The 25,378-nt window shown below is 36.1% G+C and overlaps 1 protein-coding gene across 1 annotated transcript; it reads right to left on the bottom strand.

The window, feature by feature from the left end:
• Window positions 1–6,873: 6,873 nt before the first annotated feature.
• On the bottom strand, window positions 6,874–13,787 carry LOC148129071 (olfactory receptor 13G1-like). The gene is made up of 3 exons (XM_087947349.1): window positions 13,696–13,787; window positions 12,304–12,385; window positions 6,874–7,842 (listed from the first exon to the last, which is right to left on the bottom strand). The coding sequence occupies exons 1-3, from the start codon at window positions 13,785–13,787 to the stop codon at window positions 6,874–6,876; spliced, it is 1,143 nt and encodes a 380-aa protein (XP_087803475.1).
• Window positions 13,788–25,378: the final 11,591 nt, after the last annotated feature.

Below are 25,378 nucleotides of genomic sequence, written 5' to 3'. Positions count from 1 at the left end.
TTTGTGAAAATTGTACCTGGCTCAAAAGAGTGCAACAGGTGTTGGATTATGGGGACTGGGTATGCACTAATTTGGAGGAAACGATTGAGGGACGTTTTATAGTCTGCACAGATTCGCACGCTGCTGTCTTTTTTAAGAGGGGTGACTATGGGTGTCTCCCACTTTGCGAAATCTACTTGCTCTAGTACCCCTTGCTTAATTAGTTTGTCTAGTTCTGAATCCAATTTAGGGCGAATGGCAAAAGGGACTCTACAAGGTTTTAAATGAATGGGGGTAGCTTGTGGGCCTACATCAAATGAGATAGGGGTACTGGAGTAACACCCCAGCTCATCACTAAAAACATCAGCGTAGTCCCTAAATAGGGTGTCTACTTCAGTAGTCACAACAGAGTGAATCCCAGTTACACTAAGGCCAAGAGCAGGGAACCAATCTAACCCAAACAAGCTAGGAAGGGCACCATCTACAACTACCAGAGGCAAGTGGCCTCTAAAGTTCTGGAATTGAATTAGGAACTTGCCTTTCCCCAGGACTGGAATGGTCTTCCCCTGATAGTCTTGAAGAGTCAGGTGGCAGTTGAGCAGCTTCTTCTTGGACAGTGTAGGGAGCAGCTTCTTCAGGGTGGCCCAAGAGATGATAGAGAGGGCAGACCCGGTGTCCACCTCCATCCGGCAAGGCTTACCTTCTAAAAAGACAAAAATACTTATTTTGTTAGACCCAGCGGTGGTATTGTCTGAGTGGTAACAGGTATAGCAATCTTCAACTTGCCTTTGGAAGGAGGAAGTGGCTTGCGGTCTTTGAGGGAAGGTTTTTTCAGCTTGGCAAACCCTAGCTATGTGGCCTTTTTTCTGGCAGTTCAGGCAGATGGCATTTCTGAATCTGCATGCTGACCTGAGATATACCCCCCCACAGCTCAGACAATTGGGTTGCTGTCTGGTTGCTGGGTTGATGTTTTTCCTTGGCATCTCTGGGGGGGGGTCTTGGTTGCCTGAGACGGTTTACGTCAAGAGGTTCCTCCTCTAGGGAAACCTCATCAAAATGAATGGTAGAGCTTCCTTGTCTCATGGGGTTCCCTTGAATCTCAGCTGCTGACAGCTCAGATAGCTCAGCAGCCTGAGCTTCTTCTATGGCTAAGGCTAGAGTTAAGTCCTTTTGTGCTAATAAACGCCTCTGGAGCTTTAGGTCTCTAACCCCAGCTACGATTTGGTCAAGCAGCATGTCTTCCAGATAATCCCTAAAGCCACAGTGTATGGCAGCTGACCTTAAGGCTGCCATATACTGACTAACGGTCTCCCACTCAGCCTGAACTCTCCTTCTAAAAGCCAGCCTTCTAGCTCTTTGAGAGGGCTTGGGGGAGTAGTGGTTAGACAGGATTCCCTGCAACTCCTCCCAGGGAATAGCCTTCACAGAGCGCGGGGATACTAGCGCCGAGGCTGTATCAAAAACAGCAGCTTAGGAAATAGGATCTTTTCCTCAGGTCGGTGGTTTCTGTCAGGTCAATCGCGTTTAGGAAACACTCGAACTGGTTCATATACGACTCCCACGTCTCGGCTGTCGGCTGGAAGGGAGGGAATGTCGAGTTTGAAGCCATTGTGAAGTGGCAGTGTCGGTCTCCTCAGCTGAGGGAGCTTTAAATTCGTGCTTTTAGAAAAGCGGTTGCAGCTGTGCCTGTCAGGCGGCGTCAGACTCCTCAGCTGGGGAGTTTTGAACTTCGCGCTTGTGGAGAGCGTCAGTGGCAGTGACGTTATTCAGCTCTCAGCGGCTTCGGCTCTTTTTGACAGTGACTGTGCTCAGCTGTCCTCACCTGGTTGTCTCTTATCGCATCCCATCCTCGTCGCCAGTGTTGTAGAGCGGCAGCAGATACTGAGATGGACACAGGCTTGACTTTTTAAAAGACTTTATTCATTCGAATAAAGGGTTGCCGTGGCTGCCGGGGCTAACTGGCAGTCAGCTGGCGGCAACAGCTGATGCCGTTTGACAGCTCCTTTTGTAGCCGGCTGTCAAACGGCATCAGCCAATGGGAGCGGTCGGCGCTCCCGCCTGGTCAGCGGACCTGAGTGAGGACCGCCATCAGTCTCTGAACACAACAAAACCAGTGCCGCAATGGGAACCTTTTGCTGGAAACTGGAAGTAAGCACAGTTTCTGGGACATAAAATTGTAACTAAGGGATGCTATAAACAGCTATAATTGTGGGCCAGTTTCTGAATGCCAAAATGAGATCATGTGACCAATGGGGCAGACAGGGTGTTCTGACCTAGCTTTCACAACCCTCACTCAACAGCCTACTGGTGAGGAAAATACCCTTTTTATTTAGAAAAGCAAGAATTCACGGCATTCACTGACAAAGCCCAAGGGCACACATCATAGGTGATTCACAAGCCATAACCAACTCTGAGTTCCCTGCAGGAAGCCTCAATTAGAACTTCAATCCCAATACAAAGAGTCCTGGTCAACCTGGTTAGTGGCAAGGAAATCCTGGCAAAGAATCCACCAGAGGGAACTCTTCTGGAGCATGAACGGATGTCTCCAACAACCATGCCTCCCACATCCCTCCTCCTTATATCCCAGCCAGGGAGGGGCTTGTTAATGTCGCCTTCTTTTCTTCAATAGCTCTCAGGCCCTCAGTCCTGTGTTGCTGTCCTCTCCTCACTTCTCTGTGCACACATGCATCTGGGACAGGGCCCAGCTGTTCCTTCTCCTCACTCAGCTCAGGCCCTAAAAACAGCTGTCTCTCCACGTGCCGATAGACCCTGCTCTGCATCTGGCTTTGAGAACTCCTGCTCTCAGAGCCTTATGCTGGCTCCGATGGAACCCAGGCACCCCCTCCATCTCCTCTGACTCATCTGACTTAACTGCCATCTCCACTGGCAGTCGATGAACCACAACACTGGGTCACAATTACCTTTGGGAGAATGTCTTATTCAAATGGTCACTAAATGACTGCTCATAAATTGAGGCTTAAATACAAGAAGAGCAAGTTAATGATATTACTGTCATATATTGTTAGTGGTTTCAATATACATTATAACAGTGACCCTAAACATTTTGGGACTGATGGTCATACTTGAAATTTTGAGAATAACTCATAGACACAGAAAAAGAGATCCATGGAAATTATTGCAGCAGATGCAATGGGAGAAAGAAAAAGTTAAGAACCTTAGCTAGCACAGGTTTACCAGGTAAAGCATTCTAAATACAGAAGTTCTTTGTATTAAGACTCCAGTGAAAAGATAATTTTGAATAGTTAGCCAGGTGTTTAGATTGTATTTGGCATTTTAATTCACTTTCCAAGTTTTTCCCAAAGACCTGAAATAAGGAGATGTTGCTGTTTATTGTTGTTGTTGTTGTTATTATTATTATTATTATTATTATTATTATTATTATTATTATTATTATTATTATTATTATTATTATTGTTGAAGTATCTTTCAATATTGAATGGGTATATAATGTTTTATTTTATGCAGAGAATGCAGTACTTCTATTAAACAAGCTTTAGCCACCAGGTAAATGTTTCTGTATTGTCTTGGGCATATTAAAAAAAATTGTATGTTTTTTTCAGTTGGTGTCACTGTTTCTATTATGCTTATTCTTATTCTTTTGAGCTAATATATTACAGTGTATTTAGCTGTTTATTTAATTCTATATTTTACTATTTTGACTAATTTATACACTGCTCAGTGTATAAATCTATTGTGGTTTCAAGGTATACCTACTATATATTAGAACTATTTTTTCCCATTTCTTCAAGAATGTTATTCTCTTCTGACATCTAATCCCACCTTCAACACCTTAGGCATCCTAACTGTAAGATTGCATTATCATTACTATTACCACCACCACCTGCATCATCAACATTATTGTTAAACTTAGTGTGATGGGAATACAAGTGTTGAAGCTGTCTTGCAAGACATCTTTTAGAGATTCTGTCTTTAGTAAAATAGCACAAACATGCTTGGAATACAGGTAGTCCTCGACTTGTGACCACAGTTGAGGCCAAATTGAGGCCAAACTTTTTAAGTGAGATATTGTTAAGTGAGTTTTGCCCCAATTTTATGACTTTTTTTTTTGCTATAATTGTTAAATGAATCACCACAGTTGTTAATATTAGTAAAACAATTGGTAAGTGAATCTGACTTCTCCATTGACTTTTCTTGTCAGAAGGCTGCAAAAAGTGATCACATGACCCTAGGACACTGCAACCATCTTAAATATGAGTCAGTTGCCAAGCATTTGAAGTTTGATCACATGATTATGGAGATGCTGCAATGATAGTAAATGTAAAAACAGTCATAAGTCACTTTTTTCAGTGCCGGTTTAACTTCAAACAGTCACTAAATAAACTGTGGTAAGTTGAGGAGTACTTGTAAAATCCAACTTTGGTTGCACTTATGGATACTGGATACAATGTGTAAAAGAGATTGCTAATTTGTCATTATTTAAAGTAGTGCTACTACTAAATATTGCAACAAGCTAAAAAAAGCATGGGTGACACTCTAAGTAGGCCTTTAAGTAACCTTCATCTGAGATGGTGATGGAGAAAAATATTATTTATAAAACACATGTCACTTTGCAAATATTTGGTTTTGTTTTGCCAGTTGTGAAATTTTCCAACATCTTTGAACAATGACTTGTCAGTATCAAAAGTCTACAAAACCAATGTGACTGAAAAAGCAGAAGATAGTATGTGAAGAATAGGTTGTATCTGGATTAAACAGCTTCCTCATAATACTATGGCAAGTACAGGTAGGAAAAAAAAGAAGAGAAACCTCTTCACTTCTTTGAACCAATAGACAGAAAGACAGACAGACATAAAAATATGATAAGATGTTAGGGATGGATAGATGGATGTATAAGTGTAATACACACATTCACATCTATCTATCTATCTATCTATCTATCTATCTATCTATCTATCTATCTATCTATCTATCTATCTATCTATCTATCTACTGTACCTATCTATCTACTGTACCTATCTATCTATCTGTCAAGAATGGGCATATATTTTGATCTTTATGATGTTCTAGTCCTTTATTAAAAGATCATAATACTATATACCTAATGTAACAGAATGATAGAGTTGGAAGGGATCTTAGAGGTCTTCTAGTCCAACACCTCTCAGCAAGAAACCCTGTGTATTGTCAAACAGGCAACAAATGGTCAAAATGGGGAACACCCTATTAAATCCTGTACTTGTCAACAGTGGTGTCCCCCAAGGCAGCATTCTAGGACTAACTCTCTTTATACTTTACATAAATTACCTTTTTGATCATATTAAGAGCAACTGCGTTCTCTTCGCAGATGATGTAAATCTATTCAGCACCACTGACATTACTGCTACCCTTCAAAATGACCTCAACTATATGTCAGAATGGTCAAACAAATGGCAACTTCAAATTTCAACAAACAAATAAATTCTCTGTCTTACATATTGGCAAAAAAAAATATCAGAAAATAAAATACCAGCTGAATAATCAAGACCTTGTTGATCACCCCAACTATGTCAAGGACCTTGGATCATCTCTAATGATCTAAGTACTAGAACCCACTGTAACTACATAGCCAAAAAGGCATTAAGAGTTGTTAACTGAATCCTGCATAGCTTTTTCTAGTTAAGGTAATACCATACTACTAACTAGAGCATATAATACATTTGCTAGACCAATACTTGAATACAGCTCATCAGTCTAGAATCCTCATTACATAACGAATATTAATACAGTCGAGAAAGTCCAGAAATATTTCATGAGAAGAGTTCTCTACTCCTCTGCTTGTAGCAGAATACCTTATGCCATCAGACTTGAAATTTTAGACCTAGACAACCTAGAACTATGCTGCCTTTGGTGGTCAATGTCTGGAATAATCTACCTGACTCTGTGGTTTCTTCCCCAAACCCCAAAAATCTTTAACTTTAGACTGTCTACTATTGACCTCACCCCTTTCCTAAGAGGTCTGAGGGAGCGTGCATAAGTGCATCAACGTGCCTACCGTCCCTGTCCTATTGTTTCTTTTTTATTCGTATCCATTTCATGTATTCATAACCATGCTTATACATATACCTGTTATCTAATACTTGCTTGACAAATAAATAAATAAATAAATATTTCAGAAAAATGGTTATCTAATCCCTTCATAAAAACTTTCAGTGTTGGAGCATCCAGAACAAAGATTGATATTGATATATTTTGTCACCAAGTTTCATTGAAACATTCTGAATAAAAATGTATTATTCAATTCAGATAAATAAATATAATTCAAAGAAACACTTTTATTTTTCATAAGTTAAATTATCTTGTATGATCTGGTAACATATATTGTATGCTACTTAAATACAAAATAGAATTTTAAAACATGCAAGCAAAAAAAAACAGTTTAAAAAGAAGTGTTTGTTTATGTTTTTGAACACAATAAATATAAGAACCCTACTCAGTGTTCATTAATACTGAAACACGTAACACAAAATATGCATTCTGAAACCTGCTACCCCAACTCAGATGATACTTTGTGGTAAGCATGGCACCTTCGCTACAAAAGTAAGTAGGAAAATCATAGGCATAAATGACTGTACGAGTGAGGATCCTTTTTTTGAGTTAAATAATATACAGAGCTCTATATTTCATAGTACTACAAAGAGAAAAATATTAAGCATCTATAAGCATTTCCAAATATTTACTTTCTGTGTAAGTTTCAGAATTATTAAATTCACATATAGAGAAATAAATACAGTCATTATACATGTACAACAGAAGAATCTGAATAGAATTTAGAGATACAAATATATAAAATGAGAAACTATTCTATTTATTTACAATGTGTTGGCTTCTGTTAAGTGGTTTTGTTAACATTTTCCTTTTCTTTTTTCAGACTGATTCTCAATATTGAAGACTACTGAGCAGCCGGATTCTTCCTATAAGTGCTTTCAATCCTTCTTTAAAATCCTTGTTTCTCAGTGAATATATGACTGGATTAGCAAGAGGGGTTACCACTGAGTAAAGGAGAGCAACAATCTTATCTTGTTCTGGAGAATAGGCTGATGAGGGCCTGATATAAGTATAAATTACAGAGGAGTAAAAAATACTGACTATTATAAAATGTGAGGAACAAGTGGAGAATGCTTTCTTCTTCCCTTCAGTAGAACGGATTCTGCAAATTGTTCTTATTATAAAAAAATATGATGTTAAAGTGAACCCACAACAACCAACTCCTAATATCCAATCGGAGGCAGATAAGACAAATACATTTAGAGTTGGATCTGAGCATGAGAGTTGCAATAAAGGGGGAAGGTCACAAAAGAAATGATTTATAACATTGTAGTTACAAAAAGACAGCTGGTTCAACAGTCCAGAATGAGTTGAAGTATTAGCCAATCCTACCACCCACACTCCAATAGCTATACAAGCACAAACTTCCTTCCTCATGATCATGGGATACTGCAAAGGGTGACAGATAGCAGCATAGCGGTCAAAAGCCATAAAGGAGAGATGCAGAAGTTCTGTCCCTACAGCCCATATAAACATAAAGGTCTGAGTAAGGCAACCATAAAATGAGATGGTCTTCCTTCCAGTCAAAAGACTCTGGAGCAATTTAGGTATTGTAATTGAAATAGAGAATACATTCACTAAGGACAAATTGACAATGAAGAAGTACATGGGTGTGTGGAGATTCCTGAAAGTCCATATGGTAAGGATGAGGATGAAGTTGGCACTTAGGGCTGTAACATAAATGGTTATGAACATGTAGAAGAGAAATATCTGTATGTAAGTTGTTGCTGATAAACCAACCAGGATGAACTCCATTATGGCTGTCCTGTTCTTTATTTCAATACTGTTGATGCTTGTATTCTAGAGAGGTAAATAGTTTTACATTAAATTTCAATATTTTTGCATAATATTGTGATTTTTTCTACATCTGACAACTTTTCTTAATCCTTTCAGCAAGAAAATTAACACCTAATGATGTTATATGTTTATAATTCAGTTACAATAAAATGTGGAAAAACTTTCCTTCTTTGTTCAACATATAGACACCAGGTTTTCCTGATTATCATTATATCCATCTTTCCTTCAGGAAATGCTAAGCCTTATTAAAATGAACTCAAATTCATTTTTTAAAGAAAAACTGAAGTGCGAAAGATTATCCTGGATTGTTCATGTCAGCCTGTTCTGACGTACCTCAGAATTCAACTGTTAAGAATGTAAAGTGCCAATGTGATTAGTTGTTCAGAAATCTTTTCAGAAAACCTGCCTCTTCAGAAGAAATGACAGAAGGCTGTTTTAAAGTACCTAATTACTGCTTACATACCATTCTAACAAACAAGCAGAAGAGTAGGAGAAAGTTCCTCTGTCAATTGTGAAATGTGAGATGAATCCTCCACAAAACAATTTCAACTGACTTCTATGTGCCAGGTTGCATAATAAGAATGATTAAAAACTTTGTTTCATCTATAATTCTATTTCTTATTTTATTTTAAAATTGTAAAATAGACATCTGAGTAGATCTTTTTGATGAGTTTTATTTTTACTTGCAGAAAATTTCCTTGTCAGGAAATATTGTTTGGTTCTAATCAAAAGTTACTTCAGTTGATCATAGTCATTTGTTCCTCTGTCCCCTTTCTTCTCCTTCTTTCCTTCTTAATCACATGTCTTAAAAGATAACACACTAATCACATACATATTATAGTAAATAGACTCACATACTGTACTACAAAATTACTATACACTGTACTATAGGATTACTAGTTTTAGTGCAGATCTTTTGCTTTGAATTTGCTGAAAAGTAAAGTGCCCCCATATTTCTCAAATACCAAGGGCTACACATTTCAACTCTAATATATTCTATTATTAATATTCACCGAACTTATTGCAATGGACTGGGAACATATTTTTCATGCTAAAAGTAGGCAACTACAATATGTGGGACTTTGTTTAGTTACAAATTAATGGTTCATAGAACCTAATTGCAAATAGTCTAATTTCTGTACAATATCTGTACTCTAAATCTATATCCAAATGAAATAGTTTGGTCTACAAACATTCGATAGAAGCCTTTACCTAATTTGATGAAATTGGGGTAAATATATGGAAGAAATAGCTACGATGAAGGAAAATGGTAATACTTGCCATCATTGCTATTGTTGATGACTTTTTCTTGAAATCCCTCTTCTTCAAGTTCAGAATTATTTTCAGCTTTGGCAAGTGGAAATGATCAGATCTTATTTCTTTCAAGGAGCATAATTTCTGCTGACAATTGAGTTGATTCATTTAAGAATATACTTCGTGAAGCAAAGTAATTAGTCAAGGCATGAAGGCACTTTTTTAATGTAGTGATAATGCCACTGGGAAGCTGACCTTTGGGACAGAATCATAATTAAACTAACGATGAAATAAATTAGTTTTTAGAATAAATATATTTTTCTTATTTTGTTGGTGATACAGTTGATACTGTATATCTAACCTCTATACAAATTCATCATATTTAGAATATAAATAACAAAAACAAGAACAATAAATCGAATTTGTATGCCACCTAATTCTCAATTGCTCTGGGTAACCCATAACAATCAAATAAATAACAATAAAAGCAATAACATGTTTAAAAAAGATAAAAGATGACAAGGGTGATGAAGCAAGGATTCTCCATCTTCCTCCCAAAAAGGCCTGGGTAAAGACCCAGGTTTGAAACTTCTTCTAGACAAGAGCAGATTAGAGGCCACTTAGATTTTGGAGGATTATTGTTCCAGAAGATAGGTGCTACAGTAAAGCACCTACAGAGCACTAATAAAAGAAGGCATTGTTTAACATAGGAAAGCATTTGACTAAACTTTCAGGTCAAGTTAGCCAGGAAGATGTTATGGAACAAAGGTTGTTTCTCATACAGGGCTTTAAATATAATAACCGGTACTTTGAATGACACCCAGAAGCAATTGACAACCAGTGCAGATTTTGAAGTAAAGGTGTTAATTGGGCATACCAAGACATACCCATTATTTATTTTTATTTATTTATTTGATTTGTCAATCACTTACAAGATAATAGGTATAAGTATAAACATAATTATGAATACAAGAAATGGATACATATAAGAAAAATAAAAAGAAACAATAGGACAGGGAAGGTAGGCACATTGGTGCGCTTATGCACGCCTCCTACAGGCCTCTTAGGAAAGGGGTGAGGTCAATAGTAGACAGTCTAAGGTTAAAGTTTTTGGGGTTTAGGGAAGAAACCACAGAGTCAGATAGGCTATTCCAGACATGGACCACTCTGTTGCTGAAGTCGTATTTCCTGCAATCAAGTTTGGTGCGATTAACCTTGAGTTTGTATCTATTGTGTGCTCTTGTATTGTTATGGTTAAGCTGAAGTATTCATTGACAGGTAGGACATTGCAATATATAATTTTAGGTACTATACTTAGATTGGACCGAAGGAGACATAGTTCTAGGTTGTCTAGGTCTAAAATTTCAAGTCTGGTGGCATAAGGTATTCTGCAACAAGTAGAGGAGTGGAGAACACTTCTTGCGAAATATTTATAGACTTTCTCAAGTGTGTTAATATCAGATATGTAATGTAGGTTCCAAAACTGATGAGCTGTATTCGAGTATTGGTCTAGCAAATGTTTTGTATGCTCTAGTTAGTAGTGTGATATTACCAGAGAAAAAGCTACATAGGTTTAGGTTAACAATTCTTAATGCCTTTTTGGCTATGTAGTTACAGTGGGCTTTAGCACTTAGATAATTAGAGATGAGTACTCCAAGGTCCTTGACAGAGTTTGGATCATCAACAAACATCAGAGTTTGGATCATCTTTTTTTTTTGCCAATATGTAAGACAGATCACTTATTTGTTGAGATTTGAAGTTGCCATTTGATTGACCATTCGATGTCTTTTTGGAGGGTAGCAGTATTTTCTGTGGTGTTGAATAGCTTTACATCATCAGCAAAGAGAACGCAGTTGCTTTTTAAATTATTATATATATTATTTTTTAAGACAAACATATACAGACAAAACATAAAAACATAAACCCATCTTCCATTTTATATACATACAGTGTGTCAGTTGGCTACAAATCTTTTGTGCTATCCTTTCATAGTCATTACTCACAGTTTATATAAATTCTCACATTGTCAAACTAACATATACTTATATATTTATCAATTATTAATCATTCATGACTAAACTATTTATTCCATCATTTTATATGAGATATTATAGATTTTATTATGAAATTTATATTGTACTTACATCCAATGGTTTTATATATATTATATATATTATATATTATATATTATATATATATATATATATATATATATATATATATATATATATATATATATATATATATATATATATATATATATATATATATATATATATATATTTGTTTTCTTAAGTTTTAGCGGGTACTTACATGTATGGTGTTCGGCTTGGTTGGGTATTTTCCCACGTCATTGTAGTTCTTTTAAAGTTGTAGCAACGTTTCAGCAGAATCTCATCTGCCACAGAAGCCTGATGATGGCAGATGAGATTCTGCTAACTTGCTAACAAGCTGCTTAACTACAATATGCCATCATATAACATATATATATATATATATATATATATATATATATATAATATTTTATATCGATGTATTAAACTTCTATTACAAGATTTCCTAGTCTATTACATTACTATGTCTTTTTATCCAACCATTGATAAAACAAATCCCATATCATGTAAAATTGTTTATTTTCTTGTTCTCTGATTTCAAATGTCAATTTACTTATTTCAGCACAGTCCATAATTTTCTTAATAACTTCCTCCTGCATAGGTATTTTTTCACTTTTCCAATTCTTAGCAAATACAATCCTAGCCACTGTTAAAACAATCAAATATTTCAATTCTTTGTTGTACATTTCTGGTATAATTCCCAATATAAATATCTCTGGCTTAAGGTCTATATGTTGTTTTATCATTTTTTCCAACCATGTGTGGATTTTATTCCAATATCTTTTTGCGTTCAAGCACGTCCACCACATATGGTAAAACGAACCAGGTATCTGATGACATTTCCAACATTTATCCAATTTGTTCTTAAACATTCTCGCAAGTCTCATCAGGGATAAATGCCACCTGTAAAACATCTTATACAAATTTTCTTTATAAGCAGTTGACATTGTCATTTTATAATTTTGAGACCATAATTTCTGCCATTTCTCTAAATCAATCGCATATCCAAATTTTTCCCCCAAGCAATCATCGTTTCCTTAACTTGTTCCTCCTCCAGTTTAAATTCTAGTAAATGTCCATAAAGTTTTTTAATTACATTTTCATCAGCACCTATCAATACTTTATCTAAGTCAGTCAACTTATCATAAATACCTTCTAATTTATTATCTTCATCAAATCTAGATTTGCAGATATGAAAACCAATTCATTTTCATACCTTGTTCTTCCAATGCTTGCATAGATTTAAGTTCACCCTTTTCATTCAATATCTCACCATATCTAACTATTTGTTTCTTTTTATATATTATTGGATAAGAAAAAGCTTCAATGGTAGATATCCATAATGGAATTTTTAAGTAATATTGCTTTCTTATCTTCTCCCAATTTAGCCAAAGTCTGGGATGAAGGTCCTGGAGTAATTGGCGAACCCCAGGAGATGTTGCACGTCCTTTACTCGACGAGGGGGTTCCCAACTACACAAGGCCTCTATTTTCCTCGGGTCCATGGCAATGCCCTCGTGAGAGATGATATGCCCCAAGAACTCTATGGAAGTCTGGAAAAAGAGGCATTTCTCCAGTTTCGCATAGAGTTTATGCTCCCAAAGACGTTGTAATACCTGACAGACTTGACGAAGGTGGCTCTCCCTGGACCGAGAGTAGATCAAAATGTCACCAGGTACACCACCACGAATCGGTCAAGCATGTCCCGTAAAATGTCATTCATTAAATGCTGGAAAACCGTGGGGGCATTGGTCAAACCAAACGGCAATACGGTGTATTAAAAATGTCCGTAGCGGGTGCCAAACACCGTCTTCCACTCATCCCCTTTGCACATACGCACCAGGTTGTAGGCCCCTCAAAGATCGAGCTTGGTGAAAACAGTAGCTTCTCACAATCGCTCCATTAACTCTGGAATGAGCGGCAAGGGGTAACTATTTCTCACCGTGATAGCGTTCAACCAGCGGTAATCATAGCACAAACGTAACTCCCCCGTCTTCTTTTTCAGAAAAAGAACGGGAGCAGAAAGAGGAGATGACGATGGTCTGATAAATCCCCGGGCCAAGTTCTTATCCAGAAAATCCCAAAAAGCAGCCAATTCGGGCTCAGACATGGAATATAAGCGACCTTTGGGCAGTGGGGCATCAGGTAGAAGGTCCATGGGACAGTCATATGAGTGATGCGGTGGTAACTGATCTGCCTCCTTCTCACTGAAAACGTCGGAGAAGTCCAATAGCTCCGGTGGAATGGAAACAGCAGGGGCGACAATGTCCTGACCAGTGCAGATATGTCTCAGATGATCCACACACTAGAGACTTGGGAACAAAATGGCGTTCTGCGCCCAAGTCACCAGAGGATTGTGCAACCGTAGCCAGGCCATGCCCAAAACCAAGGGGAGATGGAGGTCCGAGGTGATATAGAAGCTAATCGCCTCCTCGTGGTCCCCGATAACTAAATGCAACGGCTGGGTGGCAAAGCGAATGGGCCCAGACCTAAGCTCACGCCCATCAACGGTTTCCACCCGGATGGGTGGTTCCACGGCAACCAATGGGACATCAAAGTGCGTTGCAAAGGCACGGTCCATAAAACTAGTAGTAGCCCCAGAGTCGACCAACGCAACTGCAGGAATCCCATCCTTCTGGGACTGTAGAAAAACTTTCGTATCCAAAAGTAAATGCCGGGGAGGGCCAGAGTTCATTTCAGATGCTTGGGGTGGGGGTGTGAAACATGCCTGACCTAGGGTTTCCCCGAGGTTGGGCCTACCCCATTTCCTGATGGGCTAGGAGTAGATTCTGGCACTGGTCTTCGTGTTCCCCTCTTTTTACAAGAATTTGCAAAATGTCCCGATCCCCCACAGTAAAGGCACAAACCTTCCTGGAACCTTCGTGAGTGTTCTTGCACCGTCAACCGAGGGCGGAGTGCACCCAACTCCATCGGCTCCTCGGTCCTGGTCCTGGTATTATAGGGTTGTACTGGAGGTTGCGACCTTGAGTAAGAGGGCAGTTCCCTAACTGAGCGTTTGGTCCGGCGCTCTTGTAACCGGGCTTCAATGCGCAAGCATTGAACCACTAACGCATCCAGAGTCAAAGCCTGCTCCGCATATACCAATTCATCCTGGATTTCATCTGCCAAGCCCTCCTGAAATGCATCCATGTGGGCTGACTCATTCCAAGTAGAGTCCATGCAGAGCAGACGAAACTCTGCAATATATTCTTGCAGAGGAAGTTTCCCCTGATGAATGTCCCTCAAACGTCTAGCCACAGTTTGGCTCTTTATAGGATTTTCATACATAACCCATAATTGTTGCAGAAAACCCTGGTAGTCATTTAACAAAGGGCTATCTTGTGTCAGCAGAGGAGTAGCCCATTTAGCAGCCGGTCCAGATAAAAGGCTAATAATAAACCCCACCTTAGCCCGGTCATTAGGAAAGTCTTCAGGTCGTAATGACATGAATAACTGGCATTGACCCATAAACACCGGGAACATATCAGTCTGTCCCGAGAATTTATCTGGCACAGATGTTAGGGATATACACCCTAGCAGAACCTGCACGGCAGTCAGGCAGGCAGGCAAATATGTGAGACAAACGTTTTTGTAGCTTACACTCAGTAAAACAGATACAATGTGCTAGTTAAATAGTTTATTCCAGTAAGATTTATAGCATAGTCAAACAGTCCATATATCATACACTAGTTCAGTCTGTCTGGGGATTAATCAGTTGCAAAGTCCAGTGTCGAAAAAGAGGCCAGTAAACTTACAAATATCAGTCCTGTAATATATCTCTTCGCAGTTAGAGATATGAAGAAGTAAAACCTCTCTTCTTCCTTCAGCAACAGCAGAGAACACGCAGTTAACAATCCATCATCGTCAGCAAGCAATCCAGTAAGCCAGCAATCAATCAAGTTCTCTTGCTCCCTCTTATGGTGATTTACAGCCGCACCCAAAATTACATGCTTTGCATTTAAAGTGACACACACTTAAACTCACTATCATAGTCTATATATATTATTTTACCCAAACCACGTTAGGTAACCTATGTTATTCCTAACATACTCCCCTTTTGGGTAATATAATATAATATAATATAATATAATATAATATAATATAATATAATATAATATAATATAATATAATATAATATAATATAATATAATATAATATAATATAATATAATATAGTATAGTATAGTATAGTATAGTATAGTATAGTATAGTATAGTATAGTATAGTATAGTATAATATAATATAATATAATATAATATAATATAATATAATATAATATAATATAATATAATATAATATAATATAATATAATATAATAAATATAATATAATATAATATAATATAATATAATATAATATAATATAATATAATATAATATAATATAATATAATATAATATAATATAATATAATATAATATAATATAATATAATATATATAATATAATATAATATAATATAATATAATATAATATAATATAATATAATATAATATAATATAATATAATATAATATAATATAATATAATATATATTTACATCCTTAAATCATAGTCATCACAACTTGCTTTGTGTTTGACTGAACCTAGAGCTTTTGTAAATTGATCGGCAATATTTTCTTCAGTCATGCAATATTCCAATCTTATTAAACCATTTTTTACAGATTGTCTTACATTCAGATATCTAAGATCTGTATGCTTAGATCTCGTTTTCACAGCAATATTTGTAGCCAATCGTATGACTGCTTGATTGTCCTCATATACAACAATGGAATCATTAACAGTTATTCCCATATCTAATAACAACTGTTTTTACAGAATTAAATCAGTACATAATAAAGATAGACATGAAAATTCTGCTTCCATTGTGGACATACTTATGTGTTGCTGTCTAATTGACCTCCAACCAATCAGTGCTTTACCTAATAGTATAGCCGTACCTGAAGTTGATTTCCTAGTGTTTATGTCTATTGCAAAACTTGCATCAGCATGTGCACTTAAAATCAAACCATCTTTTGGCTCCAAATACAATGCATAATGCATTGTCCTTTTAAGATACCTTAATATACGTTTTGTCGCTTGCCAGTGTTGTTCAGTGGGTTCAGCGTTGAATCTTGCCAATTGATTAACGCCATAGGCAATATCTAGCCTTGACCAATTACTAATGTACGATAAACTACCAATTAGTGATTGATAAATAGTCTTATTGAATTTTGGACTTTGAGCATCAGTGTGGCCAAATTCCTGACTCATTGGAGTTTTAGCCGGTTTACAAAGTTCCATCTTGTATGTTTTTAGTAATTGATAAATCTTATCCTCTTGAGATATCTTATAGCCACTTTTGGTTTTATTTATTGTCAATCCTAGATACTGTTTTATTTCTTCTAATTGCTTTAATTTTATCCTCTTACCTAATAATGATATTATTTCAGTAGCTTCATTATTAGTTTTTGTAATTAAGGCAATATCATCTGTAAACAACAATAATAATGATACTGTTCCATTAGTCTCTCTCTTAAATAAACATGGATCAGCTAAACCTGCTTTAAACCCTATATTGTTTAACTCCTTAACAATATATTGGTTCCATTCGTAACCAGATTGTTTTAATCCATAGAGACTCTTTTTAAGCTTCCAACAGTCATTATTCGTTTTATCATCCTTAATTCCTACAGGTTTCTTTAAGTATATAGTGTGCTGCAATGGTGCATGCAGATAGGCAGTTTCAACATCTAAGTGATTTATAATATAATTCTTCTTAGCTGCCCACACTAAAGCTGCTCTCAAGGTTATTGCTTTTAGACTCGGTGCAAATACTTCATCATAATCACATGCAGTTTGATTAAATCCTTGAGCTACCAACCTAGCCTTATGGGTAACAGTCCCATTTTTACCTGTTTTTAATTTAAATATCCATTTACAGCCAATGGACTTTTCACCTGGAGGTAATTTAACATTTTCATATACTTCCATTTGTTTCAATGAATTTAATTCTTTCTCCGTTGCTCTTTGCCAATTGTCTTGTTCCTTTACTGGATACATTCTAAGTTCTTCAACAGTAGTTGGAACTTTACTAACTTGGCAAACTATACTTGCTTGGTACCTGTCAGGTGGTTTGGTTTCACGTGTTGACCGTCTAGGTATTACAGGGCTTACAGGTGGACTTTCATGTACTACATGTTCCTGGTTATCTATTTCTTCCTGTTCATCTATTTCTTCCTGTTCTGGTCCTATGTGTTCTTCTTGTACTTCCTCTTTAATTGTACTATTCTTATTACTGATATGTGATTTTGGTCTTTTATAGGTTTCTATAATTACTTCCTTACTTGAATCTTGCTCCAGTTTTTCCCATTCTACATGTTCAAGGAATTGTGCACTAGCACTACAGTAAACTCTAGGTGTACCTTTTTCCCAGAATCTGTATGATTTGTGATTAGATTCATAACCTACAAAGAATAACTTTTTAGCCCTATGCTGCCCCTTATGTCTCAGTTGTGTAGGAATATGCACCCATGCTGGTGCATGGTCAGGTTTTCTACCATGCCACCGTGTGAATGGTAATTCACCTGTTGTTGAGTTAACAACATTATTCAATATATGATTACCACACATTATTGCTTCTCCCCACAAAGTTTCAGGTAATCCTGAATCCGACAACATACTACGAGCCATTGCCTGTATTGTTTGGCCTCGTCTTTCTATAAAGGAATTATGTTGTGGCCTATATGGTGCAGACTTTTTATGTTCAACGCCTGCCATCTTCAGTCTATTTTGGAATTTATTATTTATAAATTCCGTACCATTATCTGTTATAAGAGTTACTAATTTCTTTTTAGTTTTTCTCTCTGCAAATTTTAACCAATTAAAGAAATTTATATACGTTTCAGTTTTTCTCTTCATTAGAAAACAGAAACCATACCTAGAATAGTGGTCCATTATGCTTAATATGTATCTAGCACCACCTACACTTGGTTTTTTAGGACCTATTATATCAGCAAATACAACCTCTAGAGGTTCCTTAGTCTTAAATCCATTTATTCTATTTGCTGGTACTACTTTGCTTTTTTCTTGACTGCAAGCATTGCAGTGCAAATACTTACTGCAAGGCTTCAGTTTTATACCTTCAGACAGTTCAATCGTTTGCTTGAGCATTTTAAAATTTATATGCCCTAAACGTCTGTGTAACAAATGTATGCATTCATCATGAGGTTTAACATTATTATAAACTGTGTTAGCTACCTCTAACTGATTATCATTTAACACATACAATTCACCTTTTAAAGTTGCAGTCACTTTTTTACCTTCCTTTTCTATTACGCAGTTTTCTCCCCTAAAGGTAACTACATAACCTAGTTTAACCAAAACTCTAACCAAAAGCAAATTAAATTTAAGTTGTGGTACATATAACATTTTTACATTTTCTTTTATGCAAGAACAATGTGCAATACCTTCACCTTTTGCTTTCATTTTCCAGCCATTAGCTAACGATATCTGGTGTGAACTCGTGGACATCTTAACAAATCTTTTCTTATCTTTCGTTATGCAGTGCGACGCTCCACTATCTACAACCCATAAATTATTTTTTTTAAAAAACAAGTTTTATTAATTTTCAAAATACACAAATCATCATTATCCATTACATGTTTAAACCTTTTTCCATTATAAATTTAACAAGTCAGATAAACTATAATTCTGTTTTAAACCAGTTCCATATAAACATACAAAATCCTCTTATCCAATTTCTCTTTATTTCTCTTTACTCTTATTCAATTTTATTATTATTATTTCATCTATTTCTTTCTGACTTAGTTACCATTATTCTCATTCTATATTTCTGCAAGGTTTTATTAATTCTCCCCCCCAAAAAAAACATATACACACAACACACAAAACATAAAAAAAAATCTTTTTGGAAAGTAACTTGGACCCAGGTATCTCTCTCTTCATGGACTTCAATTATATTCAACCCATAAATTATTATTCACAGTTTCGTTGCTATACATGGCTAACTCTATGCATTTTTCATCCTTTTGATGCCTTTTAGCATTCTGGCTGGCATTATTGCGTTTTCCTTTCTTGCAGAATCTAGCCAAATGTCCTTTTCCTCCACAATTATAACATTTTCTAATTGTATAGGCTGTCGTAGATCTTTATCTTCTTGTGGTTCCCTTCTGAGTTGATCCCTTTCAAACCTTCTCTTGGCTTCTTCAATTAATCTGCCAGTAATGTCAGTTAATGTGAGGTTATCTTTTGGCAGTACTTCCAGTGAAGTTACATAGTCGTCATAACTCTCATCTAACGAAGACAAAATTATATAAACCTGATGTAGTTCTGTGAAGATAAGTTCTTTTTCATGCAGTTCCTGAAAAATTCTCTTCATTATGTTTATATGAGCCAACATGTCTCCATTCTTTTGAAGATGTGTTCTGAACAGTTTCCGTGTAAGATTTATATGTGCTCCTACACTGTCTCGAACATAAATCTTCTTTAAATTCTCCCAACATTTCGCAGCTGTTTCTTCTCCACGAATATGGGCAAGCTGCTGGTCACAGAGTGTCAGTCCTATTATACAGAGAGCTTACTCATTCTTCAATTTATATTCTTGTATTTTCTGGGCATCATCTTCATTTTCCGGATCCCATGCATCTACCTCTGGTGGGTTTTGAATTATACTCCACAAACCTTCTCTGCGTAGAAGTAGGCTGCATTTCATAGACCATGAAACATAGTTTGTTCCATCCAGTTTGGATATTAGAGACAAACTTTGTAAATTGACTTGTGCCATCTTTTTCTGGATATTAAACTATAATTAATAAAATGCAGCTGTCTGTTTACAGTATTGTGTAACTACACAAACTCTCACTTTATATATAAGCCTGTTATATCCTGGTTAGTCTGACTGTGCAGCTGGGCCCATAACCAGTGTTAGGGATATACACCCTAGCAGAACCTGCACGGCAGTCAGGCAGGCAGGCAAATATGTGAGACAAACGTTTTTGTAGCTTACACTCAGTAAAACAGATACAATGTGCTAGTTAAATAGTTTATTCCAGTAAGATTTATAGCATAGTCAAACAGTCCATATATCATACACTAGTTCAGTCCATCCGGGGATTAATCAGTTGCAAAGTCCAGTGTCGAAAAAGAGGCCAGTAAACTTACAAATATCAGTCCTGTAATATATCTCTTCGCAGTTAGAGATATGAAGAAGTAAAACCTCTCTTCTTCCTTCAGCAACAGCAGAGAACACGCAGTTAACAATCCATCATCGTCAGCAAGCAATCCAGTAAGCCAGCAATCAATCAAGTTCTCTTGCTCCCTCTTATGGCGATTTACAGCCGCACCCAAAATTACATGCTTTGCATTTAAAGTGACACACACTTAAACTCACTATCATAGTCTATATATATTATTTTACCCAAACCACGTTAGGTAACCTATGTTATTCCTAACAACAGAAACCGGGCTTTTCCTAAGAGGAGGAGCTGGGGGAGCAACTGGAGCCTGTAATTGTGTTACATGGTTAACCAATTGAGTTACCTGATGTTGAAGTACTTGGTTATTCTGTAACAGTTGGTCTATTTGTTGTTGCTGCTGCTCTACCAGTTGCTTTAGTTGGGTTGGGTCCATCTTGGTTATAAGATGGAGTCTGGGCTTGGAAGCAAAAATGTTATGTCTTGCCTGTATCCACAGGTGAGAATACAAAGTTCCAGAGTTCAAAATATTCAAACAAGAACAAAACCAGACTCAAAAGGGTTAACAGTACTGTTTTCCAGTCCTTGGCAGTCTTCCCGGAATCTGTCTGGCAATTCAGAATTGTTCATAAATCACAACGGCCGCTTCAAACGTATCCTTTCGAATCCACGAAGCACTTTGCTTCCAAGCAAAGATTGAGAGTCAGCACGCCTCCTTAAATCCCCTGGATGGGCGTGTCAATCTCTCTAATCAATGTCTGGCTTGACGCCTCCTTTCAGATTGTGATTGACATTTCAATCTTCTCCTAGTTCTAGCATCAAGCCAACATCCGTCAGTGTCCTCCTCGCTAGAAACCTCTGGCTCATTTTGTGGACCATCTGTTTGCATGAACGAAGTCAAAGGTTCTGGAGAGGATTGTCTCTCCGACAATCTCTCATCCTACTGACTCACATCTGTGTCCTCTGATAATTCAGACTCCACATTCACAGCAGGCTCAAACCTTCCATCTTCAGAGGTATCAGAGTCAAAACTCCCAGCAGGGTCAATCCTTCCAGTCACAACATCTAACTATTTGTTTCTTTTTATATATTATTGGATAAGAAAAAGCTTCAATGGTAGACATCCATAATGGAATTTTTAAATAATATTGCTTTCTTATCTTCTCCCAATTTAAAAACAATGCCTCTCAAATATAATGTCTTCTAAAATACCCCTGTGTTTTAGTTCCCTTATACCAGAGGAAAGCATGCCATCCTAAAAGCAAGTCATGTCCTTCTAAAGCCAATAATCTACTGTTCCTTAATGTTATCCATTTTTTTACCCACTTCAGGTTCGTCGCCTGATAATACAATTCCCAGTTAGGCAAAGCAAACCCTCCTCTTATTCTTGCATCTTGTAACAGTTTAAGTTTTATTCTCGCTTTCTTACCCTGCCAAATATATTTCAACGCAGTTCTATTTAAGTCTGTGAAAAACTTTTTCCCTAATTGAATTGGAATTTTCTGGAATAAATATAAAATTCTAGGCAATACATTCATCTTAGTTGTAAATATTCTCCCAATCAATGATAATTGTAAATTTTCCCATTTTGTCAAGTCTGTCACAATCTGTTGTTTGTAATTGTCACAATCTGTTGTTTGTAATCCTTCAATGTACTACATGTTGGTGTAATATATATATCCCTAAGTACTTAACATTATTTGTGACCTGTATTTCTAAAACTTCCTCCAACTCTTTCCTTCGTCTTGCTAACATGTTCTTTGTTAATATCTTTGTTTTATCTTTATTTATTTTCAGACCTGTTACTTTTCCATACTCTTCTATCTTTTCTGTTAATTTAGGTGATGTTTCCAATGGATCCTCTAATATAAATACCAGGTCATCTGCAAAGGCAGATGCAATTTATATTCTTCCTTTTTAATTTTCATTCCTTTTATTTTTTTTCTGCTCTAGTATTCCTATTCAACACTTCCAATGTTAACACAAACAGCAGAGGTCACAATGGGCAACCTTGTTTAGTCCCCTTTCTTTTCTTTTTTCTTTTTATTCTAGAAAAAAAAACATTTATTTGACATACATTTAAAACAGACAAAACACATGCACATAAACACACACACACATATATATGGATCTTTGGTTATTCGGGTTTTCTCTGCGTAAAATTGGAAGTGTCTTGGCGATGTTTGATGAAGTCTCATTCATCATCTTAAGGCTTGTGTCTTGACTGTGCTTCTCGAGTAAGCTTACTCCGAGAAGCACAAAGCTGAAGACACAAGCCTGAAGATGACAAATGAGACTTCATCGAAACATCGCCAAGACACTCCAATTTTACGCGGACACCAATAACCAAAGATCCACATAAAAATACCTGCGAAAACCTCAGAAAATATATACATATATACATTTTACAGCGTATATTGAGCAATGGTTAATTTTCTTTTCTTTATCTTTATCATTGACGTGATCTGCCTTGTTACATTAACTCCTTCGTTCTTTTAATGTTTTAATTTCTCTATATTGTTTATAATTAAATGCACGTCTTCTGTCATTTCCATAACTTATCCATAACTTACCTTTCATTTCCATAACTTACCTTTTCTTTAACCAATCATACCAAATGTTCCATATTTCATAATAATCACTATCTTGTTTATTTTTTAACAATTTGGTTAGGCTATCCATCTCAGCACATTCATGTATTTTTTTAATTACCATATCCTCTGAAGGAATGAAAGACAGTTTCCAGTTTTGTGCATAGGTTATTCTGGCCACAGTTATGATGTGAAAAATTAAATATTGATATTTTTTCTCCATGTTTAAATCTATCATATATAGCAGAAAGGTTTCAGGTTCAAGTTTTAAATTTTGTTTTGTTATATTTAAAATCCAATTTCTAATATTTCTCCAAAACTTCTGAGCACATGGGCAAGTCCGCCACATGTGAAAATATGTCCCTTGTTCATAGTCACATTTCCAACAGTTGGGTGGTAGGTTGGGGAACATCTTAGCCAGTCTCGCAGGAGGTAGGTGCCAGCGATGAACCATTTTATATAGGTTTTCTTTATACGAGACTGACATGGTTAATTTGAAATTTGTTTGCCAGATGTGTTCCCACTTATCTAATTCAATACTATGACCCACGTTTTTAGCCCAAATTATCATAGATTCTGTGACTGTTTCTTCTTTTAATTTGTAATCCAAAAGATATTTATATGTTTTACTAATTGTTTTCTTTTCCTCTCCTAGCCATATTTTATCTAATTCTTATGGGATCATATTAAAGCCAAATTGTTCTCTATCTTTTTTATAATGGGTTTGTATTTGTGCAAAGGGCCACCATGCTATCTCCTTTCCTTGAATTTGTATTGGTTCATATTTTTAAGCTCTACAGTATCATATAGTAAATCTTTATACCTGACAATATTTTCATAATCCAATAGATTTGGATATGTGACTGCTTCCAATGTAGATAGCCACAATGGAACCTTTGGGTAGTGGTGTTTTTTTAAATCTTTCCCCAGATATTGAACAACACATTTCTTACATGGTGCCTTTGGAAATATGAATGTTGTTTAGACTTTCCATCCCACATGAAGGCGTGCCAGCCAAGTTGGAGATCAAAACATTCTAATACTAATAACCTTCTATTTTCTAATTTAACCCAATCCTTAAGCCAGTTTACTATAGCAGCATCATAATATAATTCAAAATCTGGAAGGCCAAATCCTTTTTTCTTGGCATCCTGTAATAATTTATATTTTACTCTGGGTTTTTTCCTCTGCCATATAAATTTAGGTATACATTTGTTTAATTCTACAAAAAAGTTCTTTTCCAACTTGACTGGCACTGTCTGAAACAGGAACAACAGTTTTGGCAAAATATTCATTTTTACTGTTGAAATACGTCCCAATAACGATAACTGCAGTTTGGCCCAATTATCTAAATCTTTAACTATTTGTGTTATTAACTTATCATAGTTATTTTTTTTAATCGACAGACATCTAGCAGTCAACCAGATCCCTAGGTATTTTACTTTATTTACCACCTGTATACCTAGTTTATTTTCTAGTTCTTCCTTCTGCTCCTTTGTACAGTTTTTTGTTAACACTTTTGTTTTTTCTTTGTTAATTTTTAACCCTGCCACCTTTCCATATTCTTCTATTTCTCTTAGTAGTATAGGGCTTGCTTCTAAGGGTTCTTCGAATATAAATGCCATATGATCGGCGAATGCCTGGAGTTTATATTCTTCTTTTTTAATTTTTACTCCTTTAATCTCTTGATTTTGCCTAATTTGTGCTAAGAGAGTCTCTTCTGCCAATATATACAATAGAGGAGCTAGGGGGCAGCCTTGTCTTACTCCCTTATTTATCTTTATGGTATCTGTATTTTCCCCATTTATTAATATTTTTGAGGTTTGCATGTGATAAATTATCTTAATAAATCCTATAAAATTTTCACCAAATTTCATGCCTATCAGTTGTTTAATAAGGAAGTTCCAATTCAGGTTGTCAAAAGCCTTCTGGGCATCTAAGAATATCAATGCCATTGTCTTGGTTGAGTGTACTTCATAATATTCTAATATATCCATAATGGTTCTTGTATTTGTTTTTATTTGCCTATGTGGGAGGAAGCCATTCTGATCAGTGTGGATAATTCTACTTAATACTCTCTTTAATCTTTCCACCAATATTGTAGCCATTATTTTGTAATCTACATTTAAAAGTGATATTGGTCTATAGTTTTGAATTTTTTGTGGGTCTGATTGTTCTTTATAGATAAGAGTAATATATGCTTCCAACCATGATTTAGGCATGTTAGTGTTCTCCAGGGCTTCATTGTACAAGTCCACCAATATCTCCTCTATTGTTTCTTGGATTTCCTTATAGAATTCCGAAAGAATTCCATCTGGACCAGAGGTCTTATTTGCTTTTTGTGTTCCAATTGCCTTCCTAATTTTTTCTATAGATATTTTATTATTCAAATT

Source organism: Notechis scutatus, chromosome Z, assembly GCF_049901735.1.
Source record: "Notechis scutatus isolate UNSWTSFEM ecotype Mainland chromosome Z, rNotScu1.2, whole genome shotgun sequence".
NCBI lineage: Eukaryota > Metazoa > Chordata > Lepidosauria > Squamata > Elapidae > Notechis > Notechis scutatus.
This window is presented reverse-complemented; position numbering and strand designations above follow the sequence as displayed.

Bases quoted from the DNA above. Each gene is read 5' to 3' on its own strand.
- LOC148129071 (XM_087947349.1), bottom strand. From the start codon at position 13,787: ATGGACCGTGCCTTTGCAACGCACTTTGATGTCCCATTGGTTGCCGTG. The intron at 12,386-13,695 runs GTCTGGGCCCAT...CTGCAAATCTAG, and splicing joins GTTGATGGGCGTGAGCTTAG to ATTTGATGAAGATAATAAAT. The intron at 7,843-12,303 runs GTAATTAAAAAA...TTACCTCTCTAG, and splicing joins TGATAGGTGCTGATGAAAAT to AATACAAGCATCAACAGTAT.